This window comes from Neophocaena asiaeorientalis, unplaced genomic scaffold, assembly GCF_003031525.2.
Source record: "Neophocaena asiaeorientalis asiaeorientalis breed wild unplaced genomic scaffold, Neophocaena_asiaeorientalis_V1.1 scaffold170, whole genome shotgun sequence".
Classification (NCBI taxonomy): Eukaryota; Metazoa; Chordata; class Mammalia; order Artiodactyla; family Phocoenidae; genus Neophocaena; species Neophocaena asiaeorientalis.
The window spans coordinates 2,051,485-2,074,682 of NW_020172463.1; the positions used below are offsets into that span (position 1 = coordinate 2,051,485).

The following is a 23,198-nucleotide window of genomic DNA, read 5'->3' on the forward strand; positions in this document are numbered from 1 at the left end:
AGGAATTTTTTCTTGGCCCTCTTATTTTTTTTTTTTTTTTTTTTTTTTTTTTTTTGCCTATGAATTTTAAATATCAGTTTAAAGGCAAATTCTCTAAGATGATGTAAGGATATATCATCCTTGCAAGAATTAGAGCTAATATCACTTCCATGAACCCCGTGAAGGACAAATATAATGGAATACAACGTAGATGAAATACACTACACTGCAGGATTGTGATTTACCTTACAGAGGTCAGAAGTCTCTTTGTCCTCAGCATAGTTAACAACCCAGGGAAATATGGTGGAAAAGGATGAGTTTAGGTTTTCCTGGGTCTAGATTTCAACTATGCTACCATTATCTTAGTTAAGTACCTTAAGGTAAATTTCAGCATCTCATTTATTGAGCAAATATACTGTGATTATGGGACCAGAGATAATATATGTCCTATATGCCTAGCACATTGTATGCATTCATTAAAGGGATGTTGTCATTATTTATTTTATTTTTATTGTAATTTCTGTTATTGACAATGATAAAACTACATTTCTAAGGGTAGAAATACACTAGTTTCCATCACCAAAGTGACATATATCAGAGAAAGAAACAGTTCTGTAATGTAATTTTGAGTAAAAAGAGAGAATCTAGAATAAAATATATTCGTTGATAAGACTAGTAGAACTTCATGGAGAAATTACCTATTTATAAGTGATCACTGACTTTACATAGATATGGTCTGAAAGAAAAAGAAATATGTAATTCTATAAACTACAATTCAAAGGAGAAAAAGAAAATGAGTAATGGGTAAATTGAGGACTCTAAAACCTTCATTTACATAGAGAAAGTAGTTCATTCTGGTAAAGTATATAAGTAGTTAAAGACCGGTAGGTTTGGTACTTATATACATACAGAATATTATAAAGAACTAGGAATCTTTTATATCCACAGAAGGAAATAAGTTCACTTGCATATGATTTCCAGAAATGAAAGAAATAAGAAGCCTTTGGTAGGTAAAGATTTATAATTCCATGTTTAAAGATGTACAAGTAAAATAGTGGTCCTGTGTCTACAAATTGCTAAGAAATATATTTATGTTTCTATTTGGTGACATAAGACTCAGGATAGTAAAGCAACTACGATCATGGATTCTGGGTCCAGATTTCCTATGTAATATTTCCAGTTACTGGGCAAATTATTTAACTGTAGTGTCCTCATCTGTAAAACAGTACCTAACTAATAGGTCTGATAGGAGAATTAAATGAACTAATACACATAATGAGGTTAAGGAGTTCCTAGCACATGGTAAGATCCAAAAGAAGTTAATTATTTAATATTGTTTATTGTCACTATCACGAATATTACTTGGAATGGAATGAAATTACCTCAGTCAGCTTTTCTCCCTTTCCAAATGTGCCTCACTATATTATTTATGCTCTAAACGGATGTCTGATATTAATTACTATTACAGGCTCTTACAGGGCAGTGTTAACTAAAATTTAAGCAACAATTTTGTCAGTATTGTTTGAAGTGTCCTGTATCCAACAAATGTATATGAGAAGAAGACAAACGCAGGACAAAGACCCTGTGCTAGAAAAAATGTGATGAGGTTCAAATGGTGAAGAGTTGGATAAATGTATATGGGGGGGGGCAAAGAAAAAGTTTTATCCTAAAGTTTCTCTTGGATAAACATAAAGAAAAACAATGACATTTCTAAAATGGGACTCATCAAAAGATTTCTAGTAAGGGATGATGGACCAACTTTCTGGTTTGCGGCTGTTTCCTCCATCTTTGAACACTGGGTGAAGAGATGCCTAATTCTTACATCTCTCATGTCCCATAATAAGAAAGAAAAAGTAGTATAATTATGAACACTTGCCAAGCCAGGCATCTGTTGACTATCCAGATATCCCAAAGCTGTCCTGCACAGTTGTTCTCTATCATTGTCAGCTTCAGGAGTCCAGAGACAGTCACACGGCTAGGGCTGGTAAAGAAGAGTTCAAACCAGTCCATTTTCCCTGGAGCCTTAAAAACTTCCTAGACATAAAAATACTCCATTCTTCATGTCTAAGGTATGAGTAGAAGGGAATGGAGCTTTCCAGATTCACTGTGCCCCCTAGTTAAACAAATTTCTAGTTTAAGAATCTGTTGGTCAAGAATGCTTCATTTGATTTGCTCTATACAGAGTAGAAATGAAATACAAATCAATTATTTGGGCCCAATCAAGGCCATATATTTTACATTTTTAACTATAAGGTGTTAACCAGTAAGAAATTCTATAACTGCTCTTTGACACCCAACTTCTACTTCTTTTGTGATTACTTGCTTCCATTTAGCTGAATTGTTTTGCTTCTCACATAAAAGATCAACTAAGAAAATGATGTCCTATCAACTTAACTTAAATCCATTACATGATGAAAAAGTAAATATTTTGACAGAGACATTTCAGAATCAAAACAGAGAAGGTATCTAATTGCTTGAAAATTACCAGATCATATTACAGTAAACAAGTTACATTATGCACCCATAGTGATTTTTAGCATTTGTACCCAAATATCAACGACTGCTAGGGTCAGAGAATAAGTTTTTAACCAATATATTAATGGAGGAAGTTACCCTCCTCTGAGTAACCAAGAGGAAACCACTTTTTAAGGTTTTACACCTTGACTGACACATACTGAAATCTGGTCTCCTTATGTTTAATGAAGAACATTTTTACAGGTAGTATGGAAAAGGAAGGTAAAAAAAAAAAAGGCTTATGAAGCTTTTCTTTGATAAAAATAATTGGTTATGAAAATTCAAACATTATGTCACTATAGAAGCAGTACAGTGATAAGTACAGACATCAAAGTAGTTGTAGGAAATATCTTAAGAATAATATGTATGCGAGGTACATGTGTTAATGTTTTTTCAACAGTTTTAACACAGCCCTTTGATTTCCAATGCCCATTAAAATAATGATATGTCATTATTAAAAAATACCTAAAACAAAACTTTGGAAACTTATTCCAAGATTATAGGCAAAGAGAATGCCATAGTTTAGTTTTGGTAATGTTTGATTATGAATAATATTATAAAAAAATCTATTTTATAAATAAAAATTTTGGCACTATATTAGTAAGTATAAGAAAACTGAAAACCCATACCTTGCAAAAACACACTTTATATCTGATACTTTTTTTATATATGTGATATGACAGATGATAAATTAAAGGGATAACAAGTCTTTCCCTTGTTCAAGAGTAATTGCCTTCACAGTGTCACTTGTGAAGATGCTTTCTCCAAATTGTCAGACTAGGTGGTAAGGATGGGGGGATAAATACATGGGCATTATGTAGCTATGGTTATTCTGTGGACTGTATTCATTGACGCCATTAACGAAATAACATGACACAACCTCTATTCACAGAGCTGAAAGTATAGTAAGATTTCTAAGGATAGATTATATCTAATATTAATTAACAAAACTTTTGCAATGTCACACAATCATATTCATGACTTGTAACACCTTCTAAGATTTAAACCACTCACTATATTGCCATTAATATTGTATAAGTGAAACCAGAAACTGAAGAAGTTGAATGGATTCCTTGATATGTCAAAATTAAAACTAATAAATTGGATACAAGAATCATGTCCTTTCCGTTTGATATCATAATCTTGTCTCCCTCAAGATAACTACAATCATTACATATATATATATATACACACACACACACACACACACACACACACACCCCTGAACATATATATGTGAAAAAAAATATACATTTGAACACAGAGATATAATATATATTCAGCTACATCTAGAAGAGCTGATGAACCTATAACAAATGTAAAAGACTAACCTGGTGTTACTACTACTCCATTTCCATTGACCACAGGCCTCTCTTCCTCTTCCTCCTCAGGAGGCTCTATGCTTGCTTTCTCCATGTTGCTTACTGATTTATTCCTTTTTCGTTTTCCTTCAGTGCTTGGAGTGGCTCCAGGAAGTATCTGGTCTGTTACATTTAGTAACAAGGGTGCTGGTTCTGCTGGAGGCTTTGGGGTACCGTAGTAATTGTCTGCAAATGATACAAAACATATGAAGTTAAATATTTCTCCTACTGGTGTGCATAATTTGTAAAGAATGGAAATTTTATTAACAAATGTATATCCTAGTTTATACATATATATGTATTTTACATATACATACATACATATCATTTTATATCCTTTTATGTTTTTATATAGGTGTTTATTTGTTGCTTATATTGTATTGGGCTTTAATGCTTAAACAAAGATACAGACCTACCTTCATTTCACCTTAGTGCCAAATCAAAATACAGTCTTAGCTATTAGTTTCCTATGACACATAGCAATTTCAAATTAATCAAAAATTTTTATAACAAGCCTTGATTATAATCTTTTTAAAAATAATTATGTCTGAATAAGAGTATGGGTAACTTATTCTTTAAGCAAATCTTATAACATTCTGGAAAGGCAAAGCACATTGTGCTTTTCTCCAGCTTTTAAAGGGCTCTGGCTGCTGTCCTTGATGTGCACAGCATCCTGCCTAGAGCTGGATCTCCACGCCAGTTTAGTGGTTCCCATGACTGCCGACAGTGGGCCTGCTACTGTAATCATTCTTCAGATTACCACAGCTCTTTTTCCCACAGCTCCATGATCTGAGCTACAGAAAACATTTGTTTCCCCCATCAGTCTGTGAGACTTCTAAAAGAGGAGACTAATTCCTATTTATCTCTGTCATAAGAGCCTGGCAAACAGTAACATGGAATATATGCTTACTATGTGAACATCTTTATATATTCAAAGCAAATTACTTTTATGAAAAAAATACTTTAAATTTTTGCTTGGTAAACGACACAGTGGTGTTTTTAAAAAATCGATGTTATGCTTTTAGCATCAATTTCAAACCCATATTGGTGTTTTCAGTTAATTGAATAATTTATGCACATATTTGCTCACTCATTCATTAAAATCTTTATTTAGTACTGACTGTGCAGCCAAGCACTCCAGTATACGTCTGAGAGAAAATGATGACTATTAATACAATCCTTGCCTCCCAGATGCTCAGCGGTTTCGTGTGGAAGACAGGCACATTTGACATTAAGCAGGTAAGCATTAAAACAGGAAACAGGATTAAGCACTCAATCAAGGAGGCATAGAGGGGGAACCACATCTCATTATCTGCAGAGGCCACTGAAGGCAACTGAGAAAACAGTGTGCTGTGAAAGAAACCAACCCTTAAGTAGCAGTTATGGGGTCTAGATTTGGATTTTCTACATAACCACAATTCAAGCAAGTTATTTACTCAGTAAGGCTCAATTTCTTCATCTATAAATTGGAATGGCAATACTCGTTACAATCACCTGCGTTCTGGGTTGCAAATAACCAAAACATACTCTAGTTAAATTAAAGATCATAAGGATATGCTGAAAAGGTATGAGATGTTTAGTTGAGGGAAGAGGCTGGAAACCCTTGGGGAAAATGGGCGGAAACAAAGGAGTCCATTGTCGACACCCAAGCTGCGTCTGCTGGCCCCGGATTCTGAAAGCCTAGCAGGTTCCACTACCACAGGCAACAGAATCACAATACTTCCTAGCTAATAAACATAATATAAAACTAGTAAATAGTGCTGCATGTCCCGATCAATAATTTTAAGTAGTGTTCTGAGATCTTCAGCGCTTTTTTTTTTAATTGGAATAAAATTGCTTTACAATGTTGTGTTACTTTCTGCTGTACAATGAAGTGAATCAGCTACATGTATACCTATATCCCCTCCCTCTTGGACCTCCCTCCCACCCCACCCCCATCCCACCCATCTAGGTCGTCACAGAGCACCGAGCTGAGCTCCCTGTGCTATACGGCAGGTTCCCACTAGCTATCTGTTTTACACATGGTAGTGTATTTATGTCAAACCTAATCTCCCAACTTATCCCACCCTCCCCTTCCCCACTGTGTCCATATGTCCATTCTCTATGCCTATGTCTGTATTCCTGGCCGACAAGTAGGTTCATCTGTACCATTTTTCTGGATACCACATATATGCATTAATATACGATATTTGTTTTTCTCCTTCTGGCTTACTTCACTCTGTATGACAGACTCTAGGTCCATCCACATCTCTACAAATGACCCAATTTCGTTCCTTTCTATGGCTGAGTAATATTCCATTGTATATATGTACCACATCTTCTTCATCCATTCATCTATCATTGGACACTTACGTTGCTTCCATGTCCTGGCTATTGTAAATAGTGCTGCAATGAACATTGCGGTACGTGACTCTTTTTGAATTATGGTTTTCTCAGGGTATATGCCCAGGAGTGGGATTGCAGGGTCGTATGGTAATTCTATTTTTAGTTTTTTAAGGAAACTCCATACTGTTTTCCATAGTGGCTGTATCAATTTACATTCCCACCAACAGTCCAAGAGAGGGTGTGGAGAAAAGGGAACCCTCTTCAGTGCTTTTAAGTATATGTAGTACTAACAAAAATGAATCACTCTTCAGGGCTTTTTTTTTTTTTTTTTCCCAATTTGTCTTTTAGGGTTTAAATCTCCCTGAGGTAGAAAAATAAACTTTTACTAATTAGAAATAAATGCATAGCTCAGGCTAAAAATAAATATTAAGTAACAGGTCTGGTTGAATTTACATTCCTAAATAATTACTCCTATTGAATGAGATGTGATTACAAATTATACAGCAATATTCTATTTCTACAATTTGATTTATGAAATTAATAGTTTAGACTAAATTTTAGATGTAAAAGAGTACAAATCATTAGTTAAGACATTAAGATTATCTTTATTAGCAATAATAATAGCAATTTAAAAGAGGCACAGAAATAACCCATGTAGTTACTACACTTGAGAAATGTAATTCATGGAGAATAGGCTTTTACCTTAAACCAAATGCATAGAACAAAGAAACCAGAAATACCTAAAAGAAGTTGAAAAATTAGCCAGATGGCCAGGTAGCTAAGTCACTGAAATGATGTCCTGATGTTTAAATATATACAAATCAATATATTAAGGATAAAATGTGCCTTTTAGGTAACATACCGGCATGTTTTCAAAAAACAAACATCAAAACTTTTTAAAAATATAACTTGGAAAAACTGTCCCATTAAGAATGAAGTGCCTCTATGCAGAGTGCCAGGATTTAGAGAATCTAAAATCCAAAATACCACAACAATATGGTGTATGTTTAACAGCACAGATCGTGGTGAGATAAACCTGACTTTGAATCCTGTCCCCCCTAATCTGGCTGTCTCTTTATATCCTTGAATTGATTTAGTTAAAGTGGGACTGTGGGGCTATAAGATGACTGCAGTCACAAAAGTACAGTCACAACTACAACTACTACTATTATTACTATCACCACAATTTAGTGAGCTGGACACTGTAAAGGGCATTTTACTTCTGAGCGCTTGTATCTGATGGGGATTAGAACAAAGTCATTCTGCCTCTGCGGTTAAAAGAAAATGGAGGCTCTAAAATTATTTTTCAATATTATACATGAAACAGGTGGAAAACCTATATCCATTTGACTTAGGAATCTCATTTCTTTTCAAAATACTATATTGCCTCTCAAGAGAAAAAAAAAAAAGTACGATGCAATTTGCAACCTGCCTGGAATTGATGCATTCCTCTAGGACTTCATTCAAAGCCACAACCAATGAGCAGAAAAATAACACTTTCAAGAGAAAGGCAATGCTTCCTACCAAATGATGAAGCAGGGACATATTAGGTGATTTTTTTCCCTCCTCTCTTCCAAAACTAAGTGGGTGTGTATGTGTGTGTGTGTTTGGGGAGATGGGGTAGGGATTATAGGCTTTCCTAGTCCACTTTTTACTGACTATATTTGTATTTGTAAAGTGTGGTGTATTCATTAGCACTTTCGTGTAAGTTTAATACAAAATTTCACTAACTTAGTTGTTGAATATGATGACAGAATGGAAATGATACATAACACTGTTCACTTAATTCTATCACAATTAGGATAATCTATAAATTAACAGTTTAATTTTGAATCAATGCTTGGAAAATAAGAGACAATTATTGGAGAAACCTGATTTAACTTGATTTATTCCTCAGCTTTTTAAGTACTTAAAAGAATGGCTATCTTTTTCATAAAGATATAGTTATGAAAGAGTGAAACAGGGTGAATGTAGTCATTTCTTACATTATAAATATGAAAAAAGCTTTCCAGAAATTTGAATAAAAAGAATAGTTTACAAAAATGTCAATAATTGGTTTCATAATAATAAAAACATTTACTAAATGACCATTTACACTGAACACTGTTATATTAACTTCCTGCAAGGGGAGAGAGACTAAAACAGACTACATTGTTATGAGCTAACCTCCCTAGAAAATACTTGGAAAATCTAATCCATTACTCACTTTTACGCAGACCTTTCCTAAGTCATCCAGAAGAGATGAAAAGAGCTTTTTTTTTTTTGAAAAGAGCTTTTTAAAATAACTTTTTGTGTACTATACTTGAAGGCTATCACAGGATTACTCCTTTGCTTTCTCTATGTTTATTAGACCAAATAATCTTTTCAAAAAGTCTTAGTCTAAGTTTTTTAAACAATGTTTTTGTCTTTCTTCTGACCCTTCCCAGGTTTTTTTTCCCCACACTGATTTTAATGGTGAGGCCAAGGGGAAAAAAGGAAGAGAAAATAATTTCAATAAATTATGAACTGTTCCCTTTTTTATATCCTTAGTCCTTATTGAAGGGTAATAGATACCAAAATAGTATTTGCTGAGATGCACCATATTCTTTATGCTTATAAGTTCTGATATTATGACAAGAAGTAGGAAAGACACTAAAAACTAATTTTAAGTATGAAGAAATGTGAAAGTGCTAGTAACAAGCTGAAATACTTTGAAATGCTTTTACTTATTTCCAACACCTTTTCCCTTTAAAATAGATCATGATAGAAACATGTGATTTGTTATTTAGTTCATTTGTCTTTTTAAGTAGTAGACTCAGATGTTGACTCTGTTGTTTCAGTCCTTTGGGTGTATAATAATAACATGTGTAGGTTTTACATCAAATAATCATATATCATTCCACATGGCACCCAAGTGCAGATGGATTTTAGAAAGGTACTATTTTTGTCTTCAAGATACCTCACAGATTAAGGTCTTGACCCCCATTCCTCCCCCAGTATTCTCAGTGCTTTTATTCCCATTTTGGTAACCAGAAAGAATCAATTTTGGATAATGATTTAGTGGAAGAGAGACGACTGCCTATAGGTACTTTGGGACATGCACACAACACAGCCCATCACTGAGATCCCCAGACAGCTTAAGAATATGTCCTTGTGTTGGAAGGAATGTGTGGCAAAATTTGAGAGGTTGAAAATCTCATCATTTGTTTTTTTTACTGTTTTATAAATGGAGCAAATAGTTTGATACTTGGCCTCCTAATGGCACCTGCATAAAATGACTCTGACATTAAATGGAGAGGAGAGGTTTGGAGTTCCAGGTCCGTGCATAATTAATTTATGTTAGAAAACCTGACAGATCATAAGTAAATAATTATTTTTATTACATCAGAGGTTTAGATCTGTATTAATAGAAACAGGTAAGTCATGAGAGGTTTCTAAATTCAAATTTTAAGACCTGTTAACATATTACACAAGGGATAGTAATGACTGAAAATTAGTACCAAAAACCATCAAAAGACAGTCTTGCCATGGCAAGAATCACAGTCATATGGCTGCAGAGTTAGTAAACTAGAAATTCTGTAAATACAACGTTAGTAAATGTAACCTCAAAAAATATTCTACTTTTCTAAATTTACACTTCCTACCAGAAAATAAGGCTCAAAGTCCCACTGTAGAATGCTTTCGTCAACTGATTTCTGAAGTTATTTTTGTAAGCAGCTCTGATACTTAAATTTGATCTGCCCCTAAAAGGTATCATTTCCTCATCATGTCATATATAGTTAGTAGCTTGAAACCTAAGTGCAAAAAAACTCTGACCTCAAGAGATGCTGTATTTTCATTTTGTGGTGAAAAGCATTCATCTCACATGTGACGGAAATAGAAAAAAACATTCCAGTGGTATTTTGTCACTGATACCTGTGCCAAACAGTAAATTGCTGAATTCTTTGAAAATTCAGTGTTAAATGTGACTTCCAAAATGTTGACAATTGTGCAAACAATGTGAAAATTTATGTTTTTTCACATGCAAAAGTGAGTTATTCTGCAACAACCCCTACCTAAGAATTTCAAGTTTATTTTAAAGTAATGAATGCTGGTTTAATAATATGATCCCCATGCTTTCTGAATTTCACTGTCTTCAGCTGTTCATTAGTACTCTCCAGAAATCATGTAGATGGTTTAACCTAACATTTTCTGAAACTTGTTTTCAAGTTCTCATTGAGTTTCTTGTGTTCCTGACCCAATTTTCATTTATACATGTTAGCCAATGTTGACAGACACAGGACAAATCTTTGCTAAATGGAACTATCTACAGACTGGTCAGGGTAGGTGGTTTCGTTGTTTAAAGGAAACTAGATACCCTTTCCTTTAGTGACTCTTCCCTCAGGCATTATTCAGAAGAGTTCAGAACATTTCCTACCTGTGCGGAATAAAATGTGTAAAGAAATCACGCAAAGAAATCCTCAAGAGAACAGAAGGAAGTTACATATGATTTTTCAATGTCAAATATATATCTGCTTTCAAAGTAAAGCATTTGAACATTTATAATTATAGAAACATTAAAAAAACTACAAGCCCAATTCACAAGCATATCACATTTAAATAATATTAAATTCCTTAGAGCAGCTGTCATAAAAATGTAATATCAGCCACAAATACAAGCCACATGTCATTTAACATTTTCTAGTTAGCAACACTAAAAAGGGAAAAAGGTGAAAATTATTGTAATAATATATGTGACTTTACCCAACATACACAGAATATTATCATTTCAATATAATATAAAAGTTATGAATGCAATATTTTTACTTTTTTTCTTAATAAGTCTTCATAACCCAGTGTATAGTTTACACTTAAAGCACATTTTAATTCAGACAAGCCCCATTTCGCGCGCTGAAAAGCCATATGTACCTAGTGACTACTATGTTGGACGGCACAGCCTTAGACTTTTATCAAACAACATTTTAGGTTACCATATTACCACCTGGCTCATTTTTCTCACAAACGATAAAGTGAAAATCTTTAAATGACTACGAAAACTGAGTAAACACCAAAATACAATGACAACTTCAGGTGACATTGTATCAATGATATTTCTTTTGTTTAATTGCTTTGCTGAACTGCATACATGTAAGATACTATTAAGCACCCAACAGATGTACATTTCATAACAGTGCTCTTCCACCCTGCTTCCTAATCATCCAAAACATTTCATAACCTTGTCTTAACCTAAAAAATCCACTTCTGACTTTATTATCAAGCTGTAAGTTAGAAAGTGAAAAAAAGCACAAATGTTTCAAGCAAATAATATACATATGGACTCGTGTGAGGAACCTATCTTATGTTCAATAATAGGACTGAAGAGCCCTTTTTAGTTAGTCACAATCCATAGAGAGAGCACTTGTTGACTCATGGTGATAGTGTAAAAACAGAGAGATTATTCATACGTGTTTTCCTCCCTCTCGATACGTCTGGTTACATACCCTCATTTCGATCATCCATAGTGCTTAGAACCCAGTGCCTCATACTTCTCTCATTAGACTCCTCTTTCATCCCCCATGCTGATAATAATTCCAATGTTCTTTTTCTTCTATATAGTATATATGCCCCATTTCTAATTTTCTTCAGTTCTTGATAAGTGACTGGATCACCACTCTGATAAACTAATTTAAACTCGATGCCAACACCTAAAATTGGCTTAATATATCTTACAAATTGACAGCTTTTAAATCTAATCCAAAAAGTTGATCATGAAATTCGGTCAATTCATTGGGGGAACATATGTTTTAGAAGAACTTATTTTTTGGTGTTCTCAAATCACCATAGGGATATTTTCTTGGGTAGTCAGAGTACCTGGTGAGATACATGTGGTGATCCTTGGGGAACCTAAGCAAAGGTCAATGCAAAGATTTTTGGAAAACAGCCCTGAGGAAAAAAAAATAATTTGTATTATAATTCCAGTTAGTACCAAATTTACATGTCTACCTTTTTGAATGGAAACCATTTGCAACTGTGTTATTAATGCAACTAATCGTTTAAGTTTCAAAGTGTCAAGTGAGCTCAGTCCTTAAGAGGTAGTCCCTTCATGGCTCAGTAAATGAGAAAGTGGAAGTGAATTTTTTTTTTTTTTTTGCGGCACGCGGGCCTCTCACTGTTGTGGCCTCTCCCATTGCGGAGCACAGACTCCGGACGCGCAGGCTCAGCGGACACGGCTCACGGGCCCAGCCGCTCCGCGGCATGTGGGATCTTCCCAGACCGGGTCACGAACCCATGTCCCCTGCATCGGCAGGCGGACTCTCAACCAGTGCGCCACCAGGGAAGCCCCGGAAGTGAAATTTTGACGAATTTTTAAATGGGCATTTGTGCAAAGCTCAGTGGATTCCTGTGATAGTCATCTTGATTAAATTTACTTCTTCAAAAATTGATAAAGGAAATTGAACCTTTCCAGGACAGTATTATTTTTCTCACACAGCATTTATGGCTTGTCATATAACTTCCTTCTCTCAATGGTGCTCTTAACTGTGATACTATAAAGTTACTAAGAAATTAGGAGACCTCTAAGGCTTTCTTTTGTCACTGTCTTGCAAGTACAATATCTAGCGAAATTCTGATTGATCTTTTGATTATTGGTTAATGACTAAAGAAATTGGCCAAATATCTAATTCTTAGTTGCTAACAGAAGTCAGAAAAATTTTACTTCTACTTGGAAAATATGTTTGCTGGATTTTTCTGAGCATACATAGGAAAGAGTCCAGCAAATATTCAGAGGATCTGGGTCCTAATCAAGGTTCTACCACTAACTTCCTAAAAGACCTAGGATTAGGCATTAAACTCCTCTGAATTTTAGTTTCCTCATTTCTGAAATGACAGAATTGGGTCATAGTTCTAAAGTACTTACCTCCAAAATTCTGCAAATTTTTAAAGGATGTAACGACAACAGGTTATATTTCCTTGCCATCGTATCAGAAAGTCTTGAATTGACGATAAGTAGAGAATGACAATAAATTGTAGCCAACAATTTCAATAACTTGAGAGTCTGGACTCATTTGCTTTCTTGACACAAACGTGGAGAACTGTCATGTTACTCTCTATATATATTTCTTTGCACATTCCCTTCTGGGTAAACGGCTGTGGTTACAGAGTACTTCTATTTTTGTTCCAAGCCTTTCATTTGCATCCATCCCTTTTGGTGAATTAGAAAGCCCCTAAGTAGATCCCTCATAGGATGTGAACTCTAATTACTTTGTGGAAGGCCATATATGAAGTACATCAACTTTATATTTTAGTCCATGAGATATTTTAAAAATTTATGACTTCTTTAAGAGTTGACATTTTCATTGTGACCTGTGAGACACAAACATAAATCCTAGATGTTAGAGTATAGTTAAAGTTAGCAGCAGTGTAGAAGTAGAACCAATTTATGAGCCAGGAAAACAATGAACAACCCAAAAGGTTAAAGGAAATAAGAGTTTTGGGTATTTAACTCTAAGGCTTTGTCTGTGTAACTGTAACAAGTCTTTAATAATGCATTTTGCTTTTCCTGAATCGATGTACTCACAGCCTATGAAAATCAACCTGTGACAAAGACAATTCTATCAGAACTACTGGCAGTTTATATTTAAAAGTCCAGAAACCAACCACTAAATCTTTTAAGATGTATTTTTTATTGAGGTACACCTTCCACAATCCTCAAATTTTGACATTATAATTTTGCCTTTCACACTATCTTTCTCATTGTGTAGTAAATTTGAAAGTATCAGAAACAGTTTATTGTAGAAAAATTGTTGCATGGTAGAGGGAGAAATGTGTGGAAAAAAGATCATAAAAGAAATGGAAAGAAGAAAAATAAAGAGCAGGAGGAAGAGGAGAAGAAAGAATTGGAGGAAAAGGTTGAAAAGGGAGGGCTTCGCTGGTGGCGCAGTGGTTGAGAGCCCGCCTGCCAATGTAGGGGACGCGGGTTCGAGCCCCGGTCCGGGAAGATCCCACATGCCGCGGAGCGGCTGGGCCCGTGAGCCATGGCCGCTGAGCCTGCGCGTCCGGAGCCTGTGCTCCACAACGGGAGAGGCCACAACAGTGAGAGGCCCGCGTACCGCAAAAAAAAAAAAAAGGGAAGAAGATGAGAAGGAGTCAGACGGGGATGAGGAGGGCTGCGATGTCCCTTTTCATGATGTTCTAACATTATTGCTGGTGGCATTCTGGCCCAAAGCCATGCATACATGCTCATCTGTCATTCCCTAATAGCCGATAACGTACTAAGCTACGCTGTCCAATATGGCAGCCACGTGTTACAACTGGCTCCTGAGGACTTGAAGTGTGGCTGGTTTGAATTAAGAAGCTGTATAAGTGTAAAATCCACACTAGATTTTGAAGAAGGTACAAAAAAGTAAAGCACCCCAGTTATTATTTTTATGTTGATTACATGTCAAAATGATAACGTTTAGATTGCATAACGTTTCAATTCCTCTTCTAGTTCTTGTGAGAAGTAAAACTCAATATGTAGTCAGTTACCGGTAGCAGGTAATGGCATCCATAACTAATAAGAGCTGGTGAAGGTGAGGGTTTGAGTCAATCCAAAGGTCCAGGACAGTAATAGACACTTGATGGGCAAGAGGCTCAGCCAGGAAAAGGTTTCAAGGGTCACCAGGGCGGTTGAGACTCTCATAAGCTGACCTAGACAATTATTCTGTCATTTATTTAGCTAATATTTACTGAGAGCCTACTATGTGCCAGGCATGAATTATCTCAAGGTACAATGATGAAAAAACAAGCAAGTCCTCTTTGAGCTTACCTTCTACTGAGGAGACAGATATTAGTCAAATAATCACACAAATACTAAATTACAAATTGACAATAACTATAAAGGTCAAGTAGTGGTGTTCTGAGAACTCTGAGAAGAGTTCAAGTTAGGCTTGTTAAGGAAAAAAAAAATGGCATATGATTAAAAACCCAGTCCCCTCCCCTCCATCTGGGCCAAAATATTTCTGGGTCAATACAGATTTTTAAGAAATGCATGTGGCTTTTCTAACGATAAGAAATAAAATTCCTTTATTGTTTCTGAAACTTGTCCCAAGGACTTCTCTGAAGGTTAAATAGCTGAGCTAGATGGAAGTTGCTATGTATGTGAATATGTGCATGTTTATGTGTGTGTTCTTCCCCCAAACAAACCTAGTTGCTTATAAAAGCTAATTGTAAAATTTCTGCTGACTAGTTAGCCAGATCAGTTTCCCCTGTCTCAATTTAACTCAAGGCATAGTCTATGTTGTAAAATACTTCTGACATTCCAATAACTCAAGGGCTATGTGGTTTGAAATTTAAAGTTTGGTTTTTGATGGTATGAAACTAACTGAAGGTATATTTGATGGCAGGTTTAATGTAATGATTAACCTTCTCTCCCCACACTCCCTTGGTACTACAGTAATATGGCCTTTCTTTCCAGACTGATAACCAATGTGGACTACTCATTTATTGCTTCTGACAATGGGGACAGGGGTGGAGTCAGTGAAAGGCCAGCTTTCCATGGCACTGATGTCTAAATTGAGATAAGAAAGATGAGTAGAATCTAGTGAAGGTTCAAGACATACAAGAAAAGCATTCCACGCTGAAGGAATACATCTGCAAAAGCCCTGGCTCTAGAGGAAGAACAGTTCCTTAGAAGAACTGAAAAGAAGAACAATGTGCTTGGTGCCAACAACAAGGGGGACCCCTGAGGTTAGAGATCACATGGAGCCTAAAGGTTTTGTTAAAGTTTTGGGTTAATTTTCAAAGAGTGAAGGGAAGGTTTTAAAAGACATTCAGATTTGTTTTTTCAAGTAGATTGCCAGGCTGCAGCATGTAGAATGGACTGGAAGCTGCAAGAGGGAAAATCTTGAGGTCAATGAGCGGTTTATGGCAGGGGTGCAATGATGGCAACTTGGGCTATTGGGAGGTGACAGATGTGGGGACAATGATGATAATCAGTTAGGGTTCAAAGGACAAAACCAAAGAAACAAAGTAATGTTTAGGTAGGAACTAATATTAGCAACTTGCCTAAAGAACTGTTAGCCTTTTCATGATGACCTCCCCTTCTTTCTCTTGGAAATAAGAAATTTTGGACAGAACCTCTAAATTTGCCCTGATACTCAGGATTCTTTATGTGCTGTGGATTGGCATGACCAAGCTGCAGTATGGACTTTTTTTCTTGAAACATTAGAGAATTTTTTAAGTCTTAATTTCCTTCACAAATATTCAGGTGCTGACTGGTGCCCCTATCAGAGTTTGTTTATACCTCTTGCTACAGCTTTTACATTTTATCGTAATTATTTACTTAATGCCTGCAGAGCACTAAGTTTTGGCTTCTCAACAGGTGCCATTTATCAGTTAGCTTTGTTTCCCCAGCATCTAGAATAACACTGGCACATGGTCAATACTGAGTAAGTGAATTCTTCCACTGATGGGACACTCACACCCTGTAAAGAAGGATACAACCCTGGTCGCTATTTCTTGACTTGGAATTTTGTTAGAAATGTAAATTCCCAGGCCCCACTCCCCATCTCCTAATCAGAAGCTCTGGGCTTGGGTCACTTTAGGTCATTCTGATACACATTAATATCTGAGAACCACTGCTTTGGAGGACTGCCTCAATGGGAGGGAGACCAATCGGATGAGATTTATTTTAAAAGGCCAGCATAAGAGAGATTCAAGTAGCCTATTTCAGGATCTCTTATCATTCCTTCTGCTAAGTAGTCTTTATACAAAGCTACAAGACAACATAGGTGTTTGTTAGTATTAAAATTCTGTTATGCAAACCTGTCTATGTTAGGGGTCAGCAAAATCGTTTTGTAAAGAGGCAGAGAATAAATATTTTAGACTTTTTTAGGCATATGGTTTCTGTCATAACTACTCAATTCTGCTGTTGTAGTGTGCAAGCAGCTACCGATAGTACATAAGTGAATGGGTATGGCTGTGCTCCAATAAAACATTATTTATGGATGCTAAAATTTCAATATCATATGCTTTCCATGTGACACAAATATTATTATTTTGATTTCTTATATGATTTAAAACAAAAGCCATTCTTACTTTGTGAGCTGTACAAAAGGTAGGTGTTGAAGTGGGTTTGGCCCACAGGACGTAGACTGCCATCCCTGGTCTATGGAATAATCAGTTACCAACACACAATTTTCCAAGCATAGACATTGACTCATTAATTGAACATTTAATATGTGCCCAGCAAATAAGCAATGCAGATAAAGCACTTGTCCTCAGGGAACTTAAGAATCCAGAGGAGAAAAGATATTAAAAATTAACCAAATAAATGAGATAAATAAAGGACATGCTAGAATGCTTAAGAGAGGTCAATAGAGAAACCTACTTTGGGTAGGGTGGGCAAGAAAGGTCTATCTGAGAAGGTACTGTTTAAACTGAGATTCGAAGGATGAGAACGTGCCTATTGCATAAACGGCCAGGAGAAGAGGGTTACAGGTTGAAGAATAACAAGAATAAAGTCGATGGGATAGGAAGAGCTTCATATAATCGTAAGTGTGGAGGAGAGGGGAAAGATTCAACTGGAAAGACAGAGAGGAAGCAGATCCTACAGGGCCTTGTCAGTCAAGCCAAGGGATTTGGAAAGGTTTTACAGAGGGGAAACATATGATTTTATTTAAGGTTCTAAAAGTTTATTCATCCTTGTTGCTAAGGGGAAACAGAGTTGGAGGGGAACAAGAGACATGGGAGATGGTTTGACATGGAGATGGATTAAAGGGGTGTGTGTGTGTGTGTGTGTGTGTGTGTGTGTGTGTATTACCATCAGACGTCGGATGTCATTAAAACTGAAACACTCATGCAGAAAACTCAGTAAAACAAAATAATTTCTCAAGCCCAAACTGATAATCCTAAAATTGCAGACTCTAAGAACACATTCAACACTAGAGAATCTGAGCTGTTTCTGGAGGTCAGTGGGATAGGATTTGATCTAAATATAGAACAAAATCTTCTAGGAAGAGGATAGAAAGCATCATTTAACATTTTTCATTAGCTAAAGAATGATATTGTTTATATGAATATAGACAAGAAAAGGAACTCTGAATAGGTAGGTAGGCCTCATGAATGAATAAGCTTTGATAGCTTACTGTGCATCACAGCGAAGAGCTATTCAATCCAGCTCAATAATGACATTTTTTTCTGTTACCAGAGGCATTTATGTAATAACACAATCCTATTAGTAGATCTGTCTAAATTGATATCAAAAGGACAATTAAAACTGGCACTCAGGGTACAACTACTACTCATTGTGGTAGGTTGGAATGTATTGAACGTCATTTTTCAAAAAGGTATACTGTTAGTTTCAGAGGCATAAATGCTAATTAGAGTAATGACTTCCTTCAGCAAGTAAGTTCCTTTTTATGAGGCCATTTGGATCAGGTTCTCTCCTCCATATAAAAGGGCAAATCCTTATTAATTTAGATGATTATCTCATAGGAATAAATACTAAGAAAACAATACCACAGGCCCAGCTTATCATTTCTCCCCCATTACTCCACATCTCTGATATGGTGATAACAAGATGAGGACACATAACATTTTTCTTCTACAGTGGTTCACATGTCCCTACTAACCTTCCCCAGCAACCTTCTTATTCCCAGAAAAGAAAGCTAATTTCATATTTGGAAGTTCCATTAAAAAAAAGTGTCTACTGATGAAGAATATGGACCAGGGGCATTTTAGTTCGTATCTTTATTTAGAAATACTGGGAATCTATTGCCAGTAACTAAGGTAGATAATTGCCCATGTACATTTTATACGAATCAATTGAAGCGCTGCTTAGGAAAAAAAAAAAAAAAAAGTAACCCAAAGCAAATCCTTACACCATTCTCTTGCATTCATGTCACGAGAAACCAATAGCCTAAGTGTGACTGTGAGTTTTCAGAAACGATCTCTGTGCTTTGGGCTGGAGGCAGCATGCCGAAATTCCTGAATTACACCTCTTCCAACAGGAGGCTCTGATGACTCCAGGGACTCGAATGGAATATCAAACTTCTCACCCAAAGGTCATTGGCTCCAATTTGGCTTAAACTGGTAGTGACTAAAAGTTAGTACTGATAGACAGCTGTTCAACAAAATGAACTGGTGGTCTCAGTGTAATTTCTAAAAGACAGGTATCTGTGTCAGGAACTTGTGATTACCTCACGCTCCAAGGTGGATAGCTTTAGACAGGAGTCAAGACATTGACTGAAAGGAGATATTCCACCACCTTCTAGCCTTTACAAATGGTCTTTTTATATGGGAACAGCCAAAAGTTTTAGGACAAATGGCAAGAAGTTCATGACCTGATAGTTTCTCATTTTTAAGGTAGGGCTACATTGGTATCTAACAGCAATCTCTCCAAATATCTATGCCTATGTTTAAGTAAGATATCACAGATTTTAATGAGAAATGCTAAGGAGAAGATTTTATTAAAATAACTTAGACTCTTGCTACTCAAAGTGTGATCTGAAGACCGACAGCATCAGCGTCATCCTGGAGCTCATTATAATTGCAAACTCTCAAGCTCACTCCAGATATATTGACTCAGGATCTGCATTTTAATAAGATCTTCAGGTAATCCAGATGCACAATAAAATTGGAGGAGGGCAATGTGTCTTGAGGACACATTGTACAGCTGCTCACTGAACACAAAGTGTACTCTATAAACGTTTGTTGATGACAAAAACAAAGACCTGAATACTGTTTCTGTATGTTAATTTCATAATCTTGTATTCCAGCTGTTTGTATTACTTATGTTGCCACTTAAAAAACTGCCTGCCTATTTATTGTCTTAGCCTCCCTCTTAGACTTTAGGCTCCTCGAGGGCAGGGATCCAACCTGGCATTCCCTTTGAGCCCAATCTAGGTCGTATCAATTGAATAATGGAAGTTGCAATTATAAGTCTTCATCATCTTATGTTAAATTAAGTCATATTAAGTCATCTTATTCTCAAGCAATAGTAGTTTAAACAGACTGTGTTTACCTGACAGACCTGAAGAGTTATTACGATGCCCTGGATCATTAATTAGCAGTAAATTGCTAAACCACCATTTAATGACATTGATAGCAAAGTATTAATACATGATGAGAGCATTTTGTTCACTCTGCTAAACTAGTAACAAACACAAAATGAAACACTCAGACCAATCTTTAAAATGGCCTTGTGTAGAACATATTGCTGTTTACTACATTTCATTAAATTTAGTCAACACGAGACTGATTAACTGGGATATATTTAAAATTGGGGTTCTTATTTTATTTGTATGAATGTTTACAGTAACTGTCTCCCAAAGAAAAAATGTAAAATGCATTAACTTTAATGGTATTAATACATCATTCAGCCTCAAGTTGAGCTGCTCCCTAGAATCTGAGGCTTCTATTCTAAAAATAAACCCCCAAATTTTAATAATGCATTGAACATTTTCTCCAACACACATTTTACTGCCCTATACAAATTATTCAGACAAAAAAATTGGATACCCAAGGTTTTCATATGAGGCTCTCAAGTCGCTGAGATCTGTTAGCTGGGCAAGTTCCCTTAATTCTCTAAGCCCATATTTCAACATTTGGTTGTTTGTATTTTAAGAAAATGGTAAAACCAACTTCGTGCAACTATTCTGAGCATTTAATGAGATGAACATTAACAAGTTTTTTTGCATATAATAAGTACTTCATGGTTGTTTGCTACTAATTTCTATTATTATTTCTAATATTACTTCTCTTAATACTATTTCTATTACTTTTAGTACTATGACAACAACAACAACTACTACTACTACAATAACTACTTCCGGTACAATATTTGCTTTGAGATCACTGGGTTGCATACCAGATTTTATAATAATTGAACATACAAGAACCACTCTTACACAGTTCACCAGGTAATATCAAAACATAAAGCTCTGAATTAAAGAAAACTTAAAGATATATAAACCTGCAGGTATAATTATATTTTCTATTAATGCTAAAGATTTGCAATTATGGATTAATGCAATCTTGGCCTTTCTTTAGGCTTAGAAAATTAAACATTTGATTACGCTTGGTTAGGAATATTGCCAACAGCTGTTGCCCCCTACACCCTTTCCCTTAATAGAAAAGAATGATCCATTGTCATACCAGTTGTTGCAGGGCCTCATCTCTCTCCTTCTAGAAGCAGTATAACCTAGAATAAAAGCATGACCCATGGACTCAGACAAACATGGGTTCAAATCTGGGCTCTGCTACATGGTAGCTGTGTAACCCTGAACATGTTGTAACATCTATAAAACAGGAATAATGAATAACAGTACCTTCCACATAGCATTGTTGTGAAGACAGAAAACTAGATGCTGCATGCTTTTGCATAGCACTCAACATTGTGCAGTGGTCATGGTTAAATAACTCATAAATGCTATTATTATTGCCTAGACTTGAAGTATTTAAAATTTTTAAAAAAGGCAAAGTTTCTGCCCAGGGGTCACACTCACTTAATTTTATGCTCAGTAGAGGACACCTTTCAAAGGCCTGACTTTAGGAACTGGTGAACCCAGACTGCCCAACCTTTTGGGCTTCTTTTTTTCTCACCTCTAGGATTGGGTTCTCTGGAGAATCCTGACTCATGCAATGCTTTTAACATGCCTTAGTTCATGGTAACCTACTGACTTGTCAATCCTTTCTCTAGCTTATTGATTTTGCCTTTGGAGTTAGAAAGGGTCTGGAATGACTACGTAGTCCAAACTCTCATTCCACGTACTCCAGTTAGGTCTGCTTTTCCAGTGTTCATTCAGCCTCTGTTTCTAGTACTTCCAATGTTTTACTTTCACTGTATAATTAAGCAACCTGTTCTGTTCCTGGAGAGCTCTTAATTATGAGACAATTCTTCCTTCTGCTGAACAGGTATCTTTGTTCCCTGTTACATAAAATTAATAATACTGATTTTGGTTTTGGGAGCAGAATAGAATAAGCTTAAAGGTTATTCCACATGATGGATCTTCAGATACTTCAAGATTGCTGTCATATCTATTGCTGTCATATCTTTATTCTTAAACGTAGTGTTGAACAGAACTAGACAAGGGGCTGGAGACCTTGTCTTACCAATACTGAAGACAGTGGGGCTATTACTTTCTACTTTGATTTGGATATTATCCAATTATTAAATAAAATTTGAATGACTATCTGGGGTTAGGTAGAAAGAATTCACCTTTGGTCCACCTTCTAAGATGAGTTTGCTAAGAAAACCCTGGTGTTTTTTAAAACTTATGTGTCCTTTTACCTCCCATGAATCTTTTAAACCTCAATTAATTGAAGAAAAAGGTTTCTCCTCTTGTTTTCTATAAATAGATTGCTAATAACTTTAAAATTCTTCTATTAGCATCTTGTCCTACAAAAGTAGGCTTCCTCTTTTTAGAGGCCTGGTTTGACAAAACTCCTGGACTTTGATGAAGAGAAAAGCTGACAGATGAAAGCTATCCTGGAACTATCAGTTAGCTCTTGTTTCCGGAATTGGCCTGGCACTCACAGCTAGGCCTCAGTGTTCTCCTGTCAAACATCAACAATTTCACAGAACACCAACTTCAGACAAGGTCATTCTGAGACTATGATGGATCGATAGAAAAACAAGACCACCCTCTGCTGTATCTTTCTTAATGACAGCATTAGCCTTGCTTCATCCTTCCACCTTCTAGATAAGAATTATTTAGATGCCCAACCAGAAAATCATCCCTGCTTCCTCACAGCATTCAAACCAGAGAAAAGTGCCACTTCCTTGAGCCCTCCCTACATTCGCCTAATGCAAAGCCAGCTCCTAAATCTTCCTCCTGAGATGTCCCGCACTTCCCCACAGTGTGCGCTCTTCCTCACTGCAACGAGTCAATAAACCCACTTTGTTCAACTACAAGTGTGTTCCTGGTGATCTTGGCTGAAAGACACTGACGTCTTGTTACTGAGGTGACACATAAAACAAAAAAACACTAACTGGAATTTTACCAAATGTAAACCTTACTGTAAATTTCTTATGGCCTCTAAATCACAATTGTAATAAATCTAGACACAATGATGCCAATT

At 35.9% G+C, this 23,198-nt stretch overlaps 1 protein-coding gene across 2 annotated transcripts in view; it reads right to left on the reverse strand.

The window, feature by feature from the left end:
- Positions 1-23,198, reverse strand: part of MAGI2 (membrane associated guanylate kinase, WW and PDZ domain containing 2) — a 1,308,856-nt gene that overhangs the window by 485,805 nt on the left and 799,853 nt on the right. For both annotated transcript variants that reach the window (XM_024738094.1, XM_024738093.1), the window contains exon 4: positions 3,825-4,040. In XM_024738094.1, the coding sequence (XP_024593862.1) occupies positions 3,825-4,040 (216 nt within the window). The remainder of the gene's footprint in view (positions 1-3,824; positions 4,041-23,198) is intronic.